The sequence below is a fragment of the Microcebus murinus genome, chromosome 30 (assembly GCF_040939455.1).
Source record: "Microcebus murinus isolate Inina chromosome 30, M.murinus_Inina_mat1.0, whole genome shotgun sequence".
NCBI lineage: Eukaryota > Metazoa > Chordata > Mammalia > Primates > Cheirogaleidae > Microcebus > Microcebus murinus.
This window is the reverse complement of record NC_134133.1, coordinates 479,528-494,599: the sequence shown is the minus strand read 5'-3', so window position 1 is coordinate 494,599 and position 15,072 is coordinate 479,528. Positions and strand designations below refer to the sequence as shown.

The following is a 15,072-nucleotide window of genomic DNA, read 5'->3' as shown; positions in this document are numbered from 1 at the left end:
AGGCAGGAGGATCACTTGAGCCCAGGAGTTGGAGGTTGCTGTGAGCGAGGCTGACGCCATGGCACTCTAGCCGGGAGAACAGAGTGAGACTCTGTGTCCAAAAAAAAAAAAAAAAAAAAAAAACTTGATTAAATTTTTACTTACGATAAGAGCAAGTTCAAGAATACAAATAAAAAGAAAAATTTAAATGTCCACAACCTGATAGCTCACAACATGGCCAGTCTGTTTCCCCGTATTTTTCCCTGATCATATATACTTACAAGTACGTACGCTTTTTGACAAAAAATGAGATCTTACCTATATTCTCTTTTAAACTTCGCTTTTTGTTTGAACATTCTTATCAGGCAAAGCGAATAGTTGGTAATCCCCTCCTGGGTCCTAATTTTTTTTTTTTTTAAATAGTATTGATCCATGCAGCCAAATTCTGGGAACCACTGGTCTGTCATCTTTTCTTTTCTTTTTTTTTTGACACAGGGTCTCTTTCTGTCACCCCAGCTAGAGTGCAGTGGTGTCATTGTAGCTCACAGCAACCTCCAACTCCTGGCCTCAAACCACTCTGAGGCCTCCTGCCTCAGCCTCCCCAGTAGCTGAGACTACGGGGCATGAGCCATCTAGCCCCGGTAACGTTTTCTACTTTTAGTAGAGACGGGGGGTGGGGGTGGGGTCTCGCTCTTGCTCGGGCTGGTCTCGAACTCCTGACCTCGAGCGATCCTCCGGCCTGGGCCTCCCAGAGTGCCGGGATTATCATAGGCGTGAGCCACCGCGCCCGGCCCGGTCTGCCATCTTCCTAAAACCTGATCTCATGCCCTGATAATATCTGCCTGAGACTCTGAGAAAGAACTGGATCATCTATTTTACAGATTGCAGAATGAGTTTAAGCCCCACTACTATTTGCAGGGTCGCAAGTCAGTGCTGTCACGTGGTTTGACGCAGTGGCACCTAATGACTTTCTTTAGACCATGAGCATGAAACTGAACGTCAGACGCTACACCCGAATCCAGTTAATCTCTGTCCCTACAACTTAACATAAATCAAACAGACTTTTGCAATCAAGGAAATAGCCAAATGTGTGTTTTTGTTATGTTTTTTTTTTTTTTTTCAAATACGGAACGCTTCAAGAATTTGCATGTAATAACGAAGATAAAAAAAAAAAAAACACAACAATTTGCATGTCGCCCTTGCTCAGGGGCCTTGCCACTGTTCTCTGCACCGTTCTGATTTTAGCATGCGTGCTGCCAAAGCGATTGCAAGCCAATGCATTTTTTTTTATTTTTTTTTATTTTTTATTTTTTTGAGACACAGTCTTGCTTTGTTGCCCAGGCTAGAGTGAGTGCCATGGCATCAGCCTCGCTCACAGCAACCTCAAACTCCTGGGCTCAAGCAATCCTCCTGCCTCAGCCTCCCAAGTAGCTAGGACTACAGGCATGTGCCACCATGCCCGGCTAATTTTTTCTATATATATTAGTTGGCCAATTAGTTTCTTTCTATTTATAGTAGAGACGGAGGTCTTGCTCTTGCTCAGGCTGGTTTCAAACTCCCGACCTCGAGCGATCCTCCTGCCTCGGCCTCCCAGAGAGCTAGGATCACAGGCGTGAGCCACCGCGCCCGGCCTTTTTTTTTTTTTTTTCAAATACGGAACGCTTCAAGAATTTGCATGTAATAACGAAGATTAAAAAAAAAAAACACAACAATTTGCATGTCGCCCTTGCTCAGGGGCCTTGCCACTGTTCTCTGCACCGTTCTGATTTTAGCATGCGTGCTGCCAAAGCGATTGCAAGCCAATGCATTTTAAAAGACCCCTGGAAAACATTTTTTTAGTCGCCACCAACGACGACTATTTGGGTGACTTTCCATGCCTCACTTGCACAAGATAACAGCTTCGGAAAGGATAAATAGGACCGTGCCAAAATGAGTCAGTCACTTTAGAAGGAAGGTTTTCTCGGCTCTGAGGCATCGAACCTCGCCGATCACAAATACGACCTCTCACCCGGGCTGCCTGGCGTCCACAAACTGCTCACTGTCGGGCGACTTTCTGAAGGGGACCCGCTCAATGCCCAGGGACCTGGGGGGAAGGATCCTCGGAGAATGAGGCACCGAACTTGACCGCTGCCCAGCAAGCGCGAAGGTGTCGCTAGCTGTAACAAACGAACAAATGGAAAAATAAGTGGGTAAATAAGTGAGCAAATAAACACCTCGCCGACACCTCAAGAAAGACATTGGAAGACATGGTTGGTGCACAAAACGTTTTTTCCAAGGATGATTTTTTTTTTTTTAGAAGGACAGGCCTTTCAAGAAATTAATATGTATATTTTATACACTGGGAATAAAAGGAATTCCTGAACACTCTTCTGGGGACCCTGACAATTCTCTGACAAGTCAACAGGTGCTGCTCTGAGCAAGCGAATCAGTGGTCCCCAACCTTTTTTTGCACCAGGGGCCAGTTGCGTGCAAGACAACTTTTCCAGGGACCGGGGTGGGGGGCGGGGGCAGGAGGGGCTCAGGGGATACGAGGTTTCTAACAGGCCAAGGGCCAGTATTGTCCATGCCCCAGGGCTTGGGGACCGCAGAAGGAAATCACTCGTGTAGAATGGGTGACAGCTACAGCTTTAAAAAGTTGTATTAGGCCGGGCGCGGTGGCCCACGCCTGCAATCCTAGCACTCTGGGAGGCTAAAGTGGGAGGATCGCTCAAGGTCAGGAGTTCGAGACCAGCCCCGAGCAAGAGCGAGACCCCGTCTCTACCATAAATAGAAAGAAATTAGCTGGACAACTAAAAATATATAGAGAAAAAATGAGCCGGGCGTGGTGGTGGCGCGTGCCTGTAGTCCCAGCTACTCGGGAGGCTGAGGCAGGAGGATCGCTTGAGCCCAGGAGTGTGAGGTTGCTGTGAGGGAGGCTGACGCCACGGCACTCTAGCCCGGGCGACAGAGTGAGACTGTCTCACAAAAAAAAAAAAAAAAAAGTTGTATTAAAGAAAAACTCCAAGGACAAGAGGAAGTTGGCCTGGATCATTTTTGTGCACGTTTAGTTTTAAAGCTCTTGGACGCCTCTTTGGCCAAAGGCTCATCCTGTCCTTAGAGGCCAGGACACCTATTTCTGCTGCATCATCAGAGGCTTGTCATGCCCCCCACTGCCACCTGCCATGTCCCCCACTGCCACCTGCCATGTCCCCCACTGCCACCTGCCATGCCCCCCACTGCCACCTGCCATGCCCCCCACTGCCACCTGCCATGTCCCCCACTGCCACCTGCCATGTCCCCCACTGCCACCTGCCATGCCCCCCACTGCCACCTGCCATGCCCCCCACTGCCACCTGCCATGTCCCCCACTGCCACCTGCCATGCCCCCCACTGCCACCTGCCATGCCCCCCACTGCCACCTGCCATGTCCCCCACTGCCACCTGCCATGCCCCCCACTGCCACCTGCCATGTCCCCCACTGCCACCTGCCATGCCCCCCACTGCCACCTGCCATGCCCCCCACTGCCACCTGCCATGCCCCCCACTGCCACCTGCCATGCCCCCCACTGCCACCTGCCATGTCCCCCACTGCCACCTGCCATGCCCCCCACTGCCACCTGCATTTTCAAAAAGGAACGGCAAGCATGACCAAACCTCAGCTCAAAGGATAAGGTTCTGGCCGGGCGCGGTGGCTCACGCCTGTAATCCCAGCACTCTGGGAGGCCGAGGCGGGCGGATTGCTCGAGGTCAGGAGTTCGAAACCAGCCTGAGCAAGAGCGAGACCCCGTCTCTACTAAAAATAGAAAGAAATTAATTGGCCGACTAATATATATATAGAAAAAATTAGCCGGGCATGGTGGCGCGTGCCTGTAGTCCCAGCTACTCGGGAGGCTGAGGCAGGAGGATTGCTTGAGCCCAAGAGATTGAGGTTGCTGTGAGCGAGGCTGACGCCACGGCACTCACTCTAGCCTGGGCAACAGAGTGAGACTCTGTCTCAAAAAAAAAAAAAAAAAAAAAAAAAGGATAAGGTTCTGACATGGGAGAATTTCATGCCCCATAAAGCTTGGGGGACATGAAGCAGCGGGGAGGGGCTGGCTTCCTGGAATTCTTGACATCGCAAATCACATCGTGTGACGGCTGACTCATCTGGTTAAGTACAAAGGATCGCAAGGAAATTCTCTACGGCTGGTAGGAAGCCCGGTCCGGCAGGATATATGCTGAACTCGCACACATCCGTGCGACTGATACAGCCCAAGTCCATAAAATGACAAAATGACACGTAACCCAATGCCTAAAACCTGTCTTTCTTCCAAAGCAAAATAGAAACTTCCACTTGTCCATGATACAGTGATGATGTAAGTATACACTATAGCTTCCTGGCTTTGATGTTAGCCTCCGGATATATAAGGTATCAGCAGTGGGAATAGCTTGGGGAAGGGCCTTTGTATTATTTATGTGACTATCCGTGAGTCTAAAATTACTTAAGAGTCCAAAGGTAAAGAAAAAATTTAGAGGCCGGGCGCGGTGGCTCACGCCTGTAATCCCAGCACTCTGGGAGGCCGAGGCGGGTGGGCGGATCGTTTGAGGTCAGGAGTTCGAGACCAGCCTGAGCAAGAGTGAGACCCCCCCGTCTCTACTAAAATTAGAAAGAAACTGGCTGAAAAACTGAAAAAATATATATAGAGAAAAAATTAGCCGGGCACAGTGGCACATGCCTGTAGTCCCAGCTACTCGGGAGGCCGAGGCAGGAGGATCGCTTGAGCTCCAGAGGTTGAGGTTGCTGTGAGTGAGGCTGACGCCAGGGCACTCTAGTCTGGGCAACAGAGTGAGATTCTGTCTCAAAAAAAAATATTTTTTTTTTTAGAGAGCCTTAAAATACTTACTGAGAGACTTATTCACATTCAGGTATTCCGATTCCCTGAGGTCATGTGATTTGTATGGTCCTGTTTTTAATGCTGAATTAACCCGAGTAGATGTTAATTATATATACCTGTTTTCCCAGCCATTTTACACAGATATAAGTTATTGTATTCATCCCCAAAGAAAAACAAGCAGGCTTTATTTAACTAAAGAAATTAATATTTCAGAATATCTCACATTTTTTTTTTAATTTTTTATTTTTTTTGAGACAGAGTCTCACTCTGTTGCCCAGGCTAGAGTGAGTGCCGTGGCGTCAGCCTAGCTCACAGCAACCTCAGACTCCTGGGCTCAAGCGATCCTCCTGCCTCAGCCTCCCAAGTAGCTGGGACTACAGGCATGCGCCACCACGCCCGGCTAATTTTTTCTATATATATCAGTTGGCCAATTAATTTCTTTCTATTTATAGTAGAGACGGGGGTCTCGCTCTTGCTCAGGCTGGTTTCGAACTCCTGACCTCGAGCGATCCTCCCGCCTCGGCCTCCCGCTAGGATGACAGGCGCGAGCCACCACGCCCGGCTAATATCTCACATTTTTAAACCAAAAAAAGGGAAGGGCCACTTACGATCGTCATAGGTGCTCGTGTCAGACAAAGAGCTGCTTTCTGATGGGATGATGTCTTCTGCGAATAGAAAAAGCTGCCTTTAGCATTCATATAATCGTGCGTTCCCACCATTAGAGCGAGTTTAGGGGAGCAATTTTCAATAAGGTGCATTTTATTCTCATTTAGATAAAAAAAAAATGTAACTAATCACAGCGCATTAGGAATACTTAACCATCATAAGAATTGGCTCATTCACCACTGGACATATCAGAACATCTTACGCATGACACAGATATTTTGTAGGATTATTTCTTAAAACCGAACAGACTTCAAGGCAGTTCTGGTTTTAAACTAGTTCTCCGACTTCGCCCTATACGAGTCAGTGCTCACAAGCGACAAACTGGAAAAAGTGTAAGATTTCTTATCACAAGTGCTAAAGGTCATGTGAATCCACCTCGTTTGTGAACCCTCGCTCGAGAACCCACTGTCGGTACGACTTATTTTATTTTATTTTTTTTTTGAGACAGAGTCTCGCTTTGTTGCCCAGGCTAGAGTGAGTGCCGTGGCGTCAGCCTCGCTCACAGCAACCTCAATCTCCGGGGCTCAAGCGATCCTCCTGCCTCAGCCTCCCGAGTAGCTGGGACTACAGGCACGCGCCACCACGCCCGGCTAATTTTTTGTAAATATATTTTTAGTTGGTCAATTAATTTATTTCTATTTTTGGTAGAGACGGGGTCTCGCTCAGGCTGGTTTCGAATTCCTGACCTCGAGCCATCCGCCCGCCTCGGCCTCCCAAAGTGCTAGGATGACAGGCGTGAGCCACCGCGCCCGGCCTATTTTTTGTTTTTTTGACCCCTCCCCGAAGAAAAGGGCCTTTTCCTAACAGAGCCCAAGAGCCTGGACACTTGCTGCACACGAGCTTTCCAACCGGGCCAGGGTTCCCAAAAAGTAGCGCTAGTGACATTTGGGGCTGGGGAAACTCTTTGTCCTGGGGGTGGTCCTGTGCCTTAACGTGACTCCCAGCCTACAGCTGCTGCATGCCAGCAGCACGCCGACCCTTCAGTGTGGACAACCAGAAATGTCCTCAGACGCCGCCAAAGGCTTTTCCAGGGAGACAAAACTGGCCCCGGTTGGGAACCACTGAATTAGACAGACCTGGGTTTAAACCTTGGTTTTGCCATTTGGGGCTGTGAAATGTGGGGCCAATCACCCAACCCCTGTTAGAAGCATCATTTAGCTCAACTCTAAAGGTGGGTAACAGGCCGGGCACGGTGGCTCACGCCTGTCAACCCAACACTCTGGGAGGCCGAGGCGGGAGGATGGCTCAAGGTCACGAGTTCGAGACCAGCCTGAGCAAGAGTGAGACACCCCCCCCCGTCATCTCTACTAAAAATAGAAAGAAATTCATTGGCCAACTAAAAATATATAGAAAAAATTAGGCGGGCATGGTGGCGCATGCCTGTAGTCCCAGCTACTCGGGAGGCTGAGGCAGGAGGATCGCAAGAGCCCAGGAGTCTGAGGTTGCTGTGAGCGAGGCTGACGCCACAGGGCACTCACTCTAGCCTGGGCAACAAAGTGAGACTCTGTCTCAAAAAAAAAATATGAAGACAAAAAGTCTGGGAATCAAAGAAATACAACCCTATTTCAATCAACGATCAAGGCTGAAAATGGTGCTAATAAATACGTAAGGCCCATTGGACTTGAAATCTACCTGAGATTTCTTGGTTTACTTTTTTCCTGAATACGAAAGTCACGGATACCTCATGTTGAGAAGTTGGAAAATACAGATGAGCATTAAGAAGAAAATTAAATCACGTGACATTTCACAACTATTAGTATTTTGAAATTTTTCTCAGCTGGACTGTGTGTGTGTGCGTATTTATACACAGTTGGAATCACGCTGCGGTTTACAATTTTATATCCTGCCTTTCTGTGGTTTCATAACCATTTGCCCATATCTTTAAACAGCCTCCATAAATAACAGGGTCAGAAGAGTTCTTATCCATGCATGTAGGTATGGGGAGGTCCTTAAGAAAATGCGTGGTTTGCTGCATTGAAAACCTCTCAGAACTGTTGGGTTTAGGGCCAGCCCTCTTAATACCCTGTGCTGTCAAAAGCATTTCCTATAATGACATCAGCCCAGTTCAAGGTGCACCTGTCTTAATAATGAACCAAGGCCGGGCGCGGTGGCTCACGCATGTCATCCCAGCACTCTGGGAGGCCGAGGCGGGAGGATCGCTCGAGGTCGGGAGTTCGAGACCAGCCTGAGCAAGAGCGAGACCCCCGTCTCTACTATAAATAGAAAGAAATTAATTGGCCAACTAATATACATATAAAAAAAACTTAGCCGGGCATGGTGGCACATGCCTGTAGTCCCAGCTACTCGGGAGGAGGCCGAGGCAGGAGGTTCGCTTGAGCCCAGGAGTCTGAGGTTGCTGTGAGTGAGGCTGACGCCACGGCACTCACTCTAGCCCGGGCAACAGAGCGAGGCTCTGTCTCAAAAAAAAAATAATAAATAAAAAAAAAATAATGAACCAATATCGCTTTGAAAGACCTTTCATCCTGAAAATGAAAAGGAGGCAGCAAGTACAACACTGCAACGGTGGAACGTCTCTGGAAATCGAGTTCACACGCTCGTGTGAGCCTCCAATTCTGAACAGTTTTTATCCTGAGCAGCTTACTTCTGATCCTGCTCTTTTTTTATCTCTCTCATCAAATTAACTGGTTTGGAAATGCTGCCTGCCATCAAGAATATTGACTATGGGACTCAAAAAAAAAAAAAAACCACACACACACACACACAAAAAACAAACCTTACTGATTACTAACCTGGTAAAATAACCGTTGCCTTCTGGCTGGGTTTCTTCCCACCTCTAATCCGGTATTCGTTTATGGAATTTTCGATCTCCTGCAGCTTTCTCACCGCATCTGTGTAATCTTGCTTCCTTTTCTTCTTCACGGTCTTACAAAGGTCTGGCTCGCTGGCGAGCTTCTTCGCAGCCTCGACCAGCTTTTGCTGTATCAGAAAACTACTCTCCAGTCCTTGCAAAGCAGGGTCCTGCGTCGCACAGAGAGACCGGTTCGCGTTCAGGGACACGCAGAATGACGCGCACAGGCTCTGGGGTGGTGACAGTTCTCGTGCATTCTTTTTTTTTTTTTCTTTTTTTGAGACAGAGTCTCGCTCTGTTGCCCAGGCTAGAGTGAGTGCCGTGGCGTCAGCCTCGCTCACAGCAACCTCCAACTCCTGGGCTCAAGCGATCCTCCTGCCTCAGCCTCCCAAGTAGCTGGGACTACAGGCATGCACCACTATGCCCGGCTAATTTTTTTTTTTGTATATATACTTTTAGTTGGTCAATTAATTTCTTTCTATTTTTAGTAGAGACAGGGTCTCGCTCTTGCTCAGGCTGGTCTCGAACTCCTGACCTCGAGCGATCCGCCCGCCTCGGCCTCCCAGAGTGCTAGGATTACAGGCGTGAGCCACCGCGCCCGGCCTTCTCGTGCATTCTTGAATCAGATGCTCTTTGAGAACAGAATCTCCCCAAGGGTTACTGCGGAGACTTCCCCACCGCCCCCCCCCCCGGCCCATCTTAACCTGAACATCTCATTAGCCCAAACCTCTTCCCTTTTCAAGAAAGGGAATGGCCTTCCATGGACTTAGCTGGTTGGGGAAAGACTCCAGTTTGCAAGAAGAGGTTCTTCAGCCAAGACTCGAGTAATACAGAACGCTACAGTCGTATGCTTAGCTTTGGAGACAGAGCGACTGGGGTTTGATTCCTTTTTCTGGTGGATCTTTGTTGCATGACCCTGGATCTACAGCTCGAATTTTTTTTTAATGTTTTGGTGGTGTTGTTTTTTTTTTTATTATTTGTAAAATGAAGATAATACTTACTTTGTAAAAATATGCTGACGATTACATGAGATACTGCGTTTGCATTGCTTAGCTCAGAGCTGGGTATACAGTGAGCGCTTAATGAATAACACAGCTTTCCAAAGGTGGAAATTAGCTATTGTTTTCTAAAGCCAAGGCGGTTACATTTCTACAGGAGACACGGATATGGTCACACTGGCTGATGACATGCAAATGAAAAAATATACTCTCTGTGTTGGCTAACGAATCTTTTAATTTGACTCTAGCTGAATGCTGTACATGTATTATCTCATTTAATACTCATTGCATGGGCAGGGCGCGGTGGCTCACGCCTGTCATCCCGGCACTCTGGGAGGCCGAGGCGGGCGGATCGCTCGAGGTCAGGAGTTCGAGACCAGCCTGAGCAAGAGCGAGACCCCGTCTCTACTATAAATAGAAAGAAATTAATTGGCTAACTAATATATATAGAAAAAATCAGCCGGGCATGGTGGTGCATGCCTGTAGTCCCAGCTACTCGGGAGGAGGCTGAGGCAGGAGGATCGCTTGAGCCCAGGAGTCTGAGGTTGCTGTGAGCGAGGCTGACGCCACGGCACTCACTCTCTAGCCTGGGCAACACAAAGCGAGACTCTGTCTCCAAAAAAAAAAAAGAAAAAAAAAAAAAAACTCATTGCATGCCTTGGAGGGAAGTTCAGTCATTACCCCCATTTTACAGATGAGGAAACTGAGGCCTGAGAAAGGAGACTTCAGGGCGGTTAACGTGTTGTTGGGGAAGGCTATTTAGTTTTAAGTGAAAGAGCCTATGGCTAAAGTTTTTTTTTTTTTTGAGACAGAGTCTCACTGTGTTGCCCAGGCTAGAGTGAGTGCCGTGGCGCCAGCCTCGCTCACAGCAACCTCCGACTCCTGGGCTCAAGCGATCCTCCTGCCTCAGCCTCCCGAGTAGCTGGGACTACAGGCATGCGCCACCATGCCCGGCTAGTTTTTTCTATATATATTAGTTGGCCAATTAATTTCTTTCTATTTATAGTAGAGACAGGGTCTCGCTCTTGCTCAGGCTGGTTTCGAACTCCCGACCTCGAGCGATCCTCCCGCCTCGGCCTCCCAGAGTGCTGGGATGACAGGCATGCGCCACCACGCCCGGCTAATTTTTTCTATATATACTTTTAGTTGGCCAATTAATTTCTTTGTATTTATAGTAGAGACGGGGTCTCGCTCTCGCTCAGGCTGGTCTCGAACTCCCGACCTCGAGCGATCCTCCCGCCTCGGCCTCCCAGAGTGCCGGGATGACAGGCGTGAGCCACAGTAACTCAGTTTTGATCGCAGTGGACACGAAGGAAAGAATTCAGATCCGTGTGCATCATTCAACGGGCGACATAAATGCATGTCATCGGTGACCCGAACCCCAGGGGACCGACGCGCGTGGCCGGCGCGGGCTCCTACCTGGTCGCCGGGCAGCAGGCTGTGGTCGAGCCGGAACGCGGCGCCCACGCGCCTCCTGGCTTGAGGCGGCCTCTCGCCCGCGCGCAGCGGGTACTCCCGCGGCACCTGGCCCGTCAGCTCCTGCAAGACGCGGCCGGCTCAGCGCGGTGGCCCCCGCCGCCGCTGTCACCGCCCCCCGGGCCCCGAACTCACGGCCTCGCGCAGGCAGACCCTCCTGAGCTCCTCGAACTTCCCCAGGAGCTTCTCCTGCAGCAGCCTCTCCCTCTCCTTCAGCTCCAGGACCTTCTCCCTCTTCTGCTCCTCGCTGACCTCCGAGTCCTGGGAACCTGCGGTGGCGGAGGGCAGGCGCGGTTTGCACCAGCCACGCTCCCTTCCTCTCCAGGGACAAAGGGCTCGGAGGCCCAGCCTGCTTTCTGCGCGGCAGCTCGCCCTCACCTCCTGTCGCTGAGCACGGCGCTGTCCCCGTCCGGGCACCCAACAGCCCGGGCAGCAAAACGTGCCCCGTGCATTCTGCCCTGTGCGTCATTTTGGGGCTGATGATAAAACGCTTCATGCCCCAGACTCACGCAAGGGACAACTTCATTTTGCAATCAAGTCTGCACAGTGCTTCCTATTGCATGAAGAATTAGAAAATGATCTGCATCCAAAAAAATGAATAATTGAGGCCGGGCACGGTGGCTCACGCCTGTAATCCTAGCTCTCTGGGAGGCCGAGGCGGGAGGATCGCTCGAGGTCAGGAGTTCGAAACCAGCCTGAGCAAGAGCGAGACCCCGTCTCTACTATAAATAGAAAGAAATTAATTGGCCAACTGATATATATACAAAAAATTAGCCGGGCATGGTGGCGCATGCCTGTAGTCCCAGCTACTCGGGAGGCTGAGGCAGGAGGATCGCTTGAGCCCAGGAGTTTGAGGTTGCTGTGAGCGAGGCTGACGCCACGGCACTCACTGTAGCCTGGGCGACAAAGCGAGACTCTGTCTCAAAAAAAAAAAAAAAAAAAAAGTGACTTATGGGCCGGGCGCGGTGGCTCACGCCTGTAATCCCAGCACTCTGGGAGGCCCAGGAGGGAGGACCGTTCAAAAGTCATGAGTTTGAGACCAGCCTGAGCAAGAGCGAGAGCCCCATCTCTACTAAAAAAAAAAAAAAAATAGAAAGAAATTAATTGGCCAACTAAAAAGTATATGGAAAAAATTAGCCGGGCATGGTGGCGCATGCCTGTAGTCCCAGCTACTCGGGAGGCTGAGGCAGGAGGATCGCTTGAGCCCAGGAGTTGGAGGTTGCTGTGAGTGAGGCTGACGCCACAGCACTCACTCTAGCCCGGGCAACAGAAGTGAGACTCTGTCTCAAAAAAAAAAAAAATTGACTTATGACACCCCCCCCCCAAACAATGAACAACATAAAGGTGGCCGGCACCTTCTCTGGGCCCCACACGTTACCTGAGGAGTTTAAACTGCCATTGCTTGCCATGATGAACTGACTTTTTGCCTCTAGTGCCACGAGTTTGGAGACCCTCTGTGTCCCTGTCTCCGTCAAGTCCATTGCAATGTCGTCTAAACTCCGGGCTGAAGGAATCTTTGCCTAAGAGACACACAACATCGAGACAGAAACAACTCAGCTAAGCACGTTTCAAATTAATGAAACAAATCCCCATACGGTAAAAATGTCACCAGAGGGCAAATTTAAGAATTTTCATTGCCTCCTTTTTCTTTTCCTTTCAGAATTTTTACATATAAAGGTGACACAAGGCCGGGCGCGGTGGCTCACGCCTGTCATCCCGGCACTCTGGGAGGCCGAGGCGGGAGGATCGCTCGAGGTCAGGAGTTGGAGACCAGCCTGAGCAAGAGCGAGACCCCGTCTCTACTATAAACAGAAATAAATTAATTGGCTAACTAATATATATAGAAAAAATTAGCCGGGCATGGTGGTGGCGCATGCCTGTAGTCCCAGCTACTCGGGAGGAGGCTGAGGCAGGAGGATCGCTTGAGCCCAGGAGGTTGAGGTTGCTGTGAGCGAGGCTGACGCCACGGCACTCACTCTAGCCTGGGCAACAAAGCGAGACTCTGTCTCAAAAAAAAAAAAAAAAAGCCTCAGAGAATGCATCTTTTCTGAGAAAGCTTCTCTTCTGAGCAGAAAGCGGGACGCGGTCGAGGCTCTGCCCCTACGGAAATGCTGCCGGTGCTCACCTTGCTCTGCTTCCGGTCCAAGTAGAACTGATGCTGGCTAATCGCCATGACCCAGATGGACTTGATGAGGGAGGAGTTTGCATACCACGTTTGCACGAAGAGGCCACTTTGCCCAAAGGTTCTTCTCGACACCGAAATCCTGAAAGGTTAAGGAAAAAACTCGGATGATCCCCCCCCCCCGGCCAAGCACGAGGCAAAACTGCAAAACTGCACCAAGCGTTGTGACAAAGTACCCTCCTCTTGCATGTCTCTCTGCTGCACAAACTCTCGTGCCAGTGCGGGCCAAGTCCCTGATGTCCTCCTTTTACAACAAAACCCATCAGACCCAAGCCACCCCCTTCTGTGTGAGCTAGCACATTTAAATACACGTGAGCACACTCTCAAAAGCTCATAAGCACTTTGGGAGGCCGAGGCGGGAGGATTGCTCAAGGTCACGAGTTCGAGACCAGCCTGAGCAAGAGCGAGGACCCCCCGCCTCTACTAAAAAAGAGAAAGAAAATTAACTGGCCACCTAAAAACATACAGAAAAAAATGAGCCGGGCGTGGTGGCGCGTGCCTGTAGCACCCCAGCTACTCTGGAGGAGGCTGAGGCAGGAGGATCGCTTGAGCCCAGGAGTTTTTTTTTTTTTTATTTTTTTTTTTATTTTTTTTTTTTTTGAGACAGAGTCTCACTTTGTTGTCCAGGCTAGAGTGAGTGCCGTGGCGTCAGCCTAGCTCACAGCAACCTCAAACTCCTGGGCTCCAGCGATCCTTCTGCCTCAGCCTCCCGGGTAGCTGGGACTACAGGCATGCGCCACCAGGCCCGGCTAATTTTTTTTATATATATATCAGTTGGCCAATTAATTTCTTTCTATTTATAGTAGAGACGGGGTCTCGCTCTTGCTCAGGCTGGTTTTGAACTCCTGACCTTGAGCAATCCGCCCGCCTCGGCCTCCCAAGAGCTAGGATTACAGGCGTGAGCCACAGCGCCCGGCCGAGCCCAGGAGTTTTGAGGTTGCTGTGAGCGAGGCTGAGGCCACGGCACTCACTCTAGCCTGGGCGACACAGTGAGACTCTGTCTCAAAAAAAAAAGAGAAAAAAAAAAAAAAGCTGATAAGGAATCCGTCAAACTAGAGGCTGCACGAAAACATTTAGGGAGAAACTATGAGGGTGTGTGACCACCAGGAGTGGTAAGGAATAAATGTGATTCTATTTTAAAGACATAGCAACCAAGACCTGTGGGATCAACACCCACCTCAAGGTGGACAGAACGTCTAGAGTCTACACAGCTGTGGCACTATCTGAAGATGCACATGATAACAGTGGCTGAAGCATGCAAGTTCGGGACCCGGTCAGGGCGCTGTTTGGACCCCAGATGAGAGAGCAAGGGGTGTGGGACGCAAAGAGACCGCGAGGGAGGCTGTGTGTGTGATGACTGACGTTCTTTGCAGGAATTTGGCTTATCGTTTGGGTCATCTTTTTGTCACAGCTATTTCCTCCCGTCCCCCTGACCTCTGACCCCCAAACACGTCTAAACGTTAATCTTGGGACTGAAGAGCACCCACTAAGGACAGATGAAGAATTTCTCTCTCTCTCTCTTTTTTTTTCTTTTTTCTTTTATTTTTATTTTTATTTTATTTTTTATTTATTTATTTATTTATTTATTTTTTTGAAACAGAGTCTCACTTTGTTGCCCAGGCTAGAGTGAGTGCCGTCAGCCTGGCTCACAGCAACCTCAATCTCCGGGGCTTAGCAATCCTCCTGCCTCAGCCTCCCGAGTAGCTGGGACTACAGGCATGCGCCACCATGCCCGGCTAATTTTTTGTATATATATTTTTAGTTGGTCAATTAATTTATTTCTATTTTTGGTAGAGGCGGGGTCTCGCTCAGGCTGGTTTCGAACTCCTGACCTTGAGCAATCCGCCCGCCTTGGCCTCCCAAAGTGCTAGGATTACAGGCGTGAGCCACCACGCCCGGCCTTTTTTTCTTTTTTGAGACAGAGTCTCACTCTGTTGCCCAGGCTAGAGTGAGTGCTGTGACGTCAGCCTCGCTCACAGCAACCTCCAACTCCTGGCCTCAAGCGATCCTCCTGCCTCAGCCTCCTAAGTAGCTGGGATGACAGGCATGCGCCACTACCATGCCCGGCTAATTTTTTCTATATATATAATAGTTGGCCAATTAATTTCT

The 15,072-nt window shown here is 49.7% G+C and overlaps 1 protein-coding gene, 1 long non-coding RNA gene and 1 other non-coding gene across 4 annotated transcripts in view; 1 reads left to right on the top strand and 2 right to left on the bottom strand.

Annotated features, from left to right (window-relative positions):
- LOC142865607 (uncharacterized) overlaps window positions 1-15,072 on the top strand; it is a 311,557-nt gene that overhangs the window by 145,651 nt on the left and 150,834 nt on the right. The window lies entirely within an intron of this gene.
- The window catches only part of FRMD4B (FERM domain containing 4B), a 112,497-nt gene that overhangs the window by 10,216 nt on the left and 87,209 nt on the right, over window positions 1-15,072 (bottom strand). For both annotated transcript variants that reach the window (XM_075998830.1, XM_075998831.1), the window contains exons 13-19: window positions 12,907-13,045; window positions 12,160-12,301; window positions 10,917-11,050; window positions 10,725-10,844; window positions 8,249-8,477; window positions 5,441-5,497; window positions 1,988-2,135 (exon numbers count right to left, since the gene is read on the bottom strand). In XM_075998830.1, the coding sequence (XP_075854945.1) occupies window positions 1,988-2,135; window positions 5,441-5,497; window positions 8,249-8,477; window positions 10,725-10,844; window positions 10,917-11,050; window positions 12,160-12,301; window positions 12,907-13,045 (969 nt within the window). The remainder of the gene's footprint in view (window positions 1-1,987; window positions 2,136-5,440; window positions 5,498-8,248; window positions 8,478-10,724; window positions 10,845-10,916; window positions 11,051-12,159; window positions 12,302-12,906; window positions 13,046-15,072) is intronic.
- Window positions 1,142-1,244, bottom strand: LOC142865612 (U6 spliceosomal RNA). Its single transcript, XR_012915812.1, has one exon. It is a non-coding gene; the product is annotated as a U6 spliceosomal RNA (small nuclear RNA).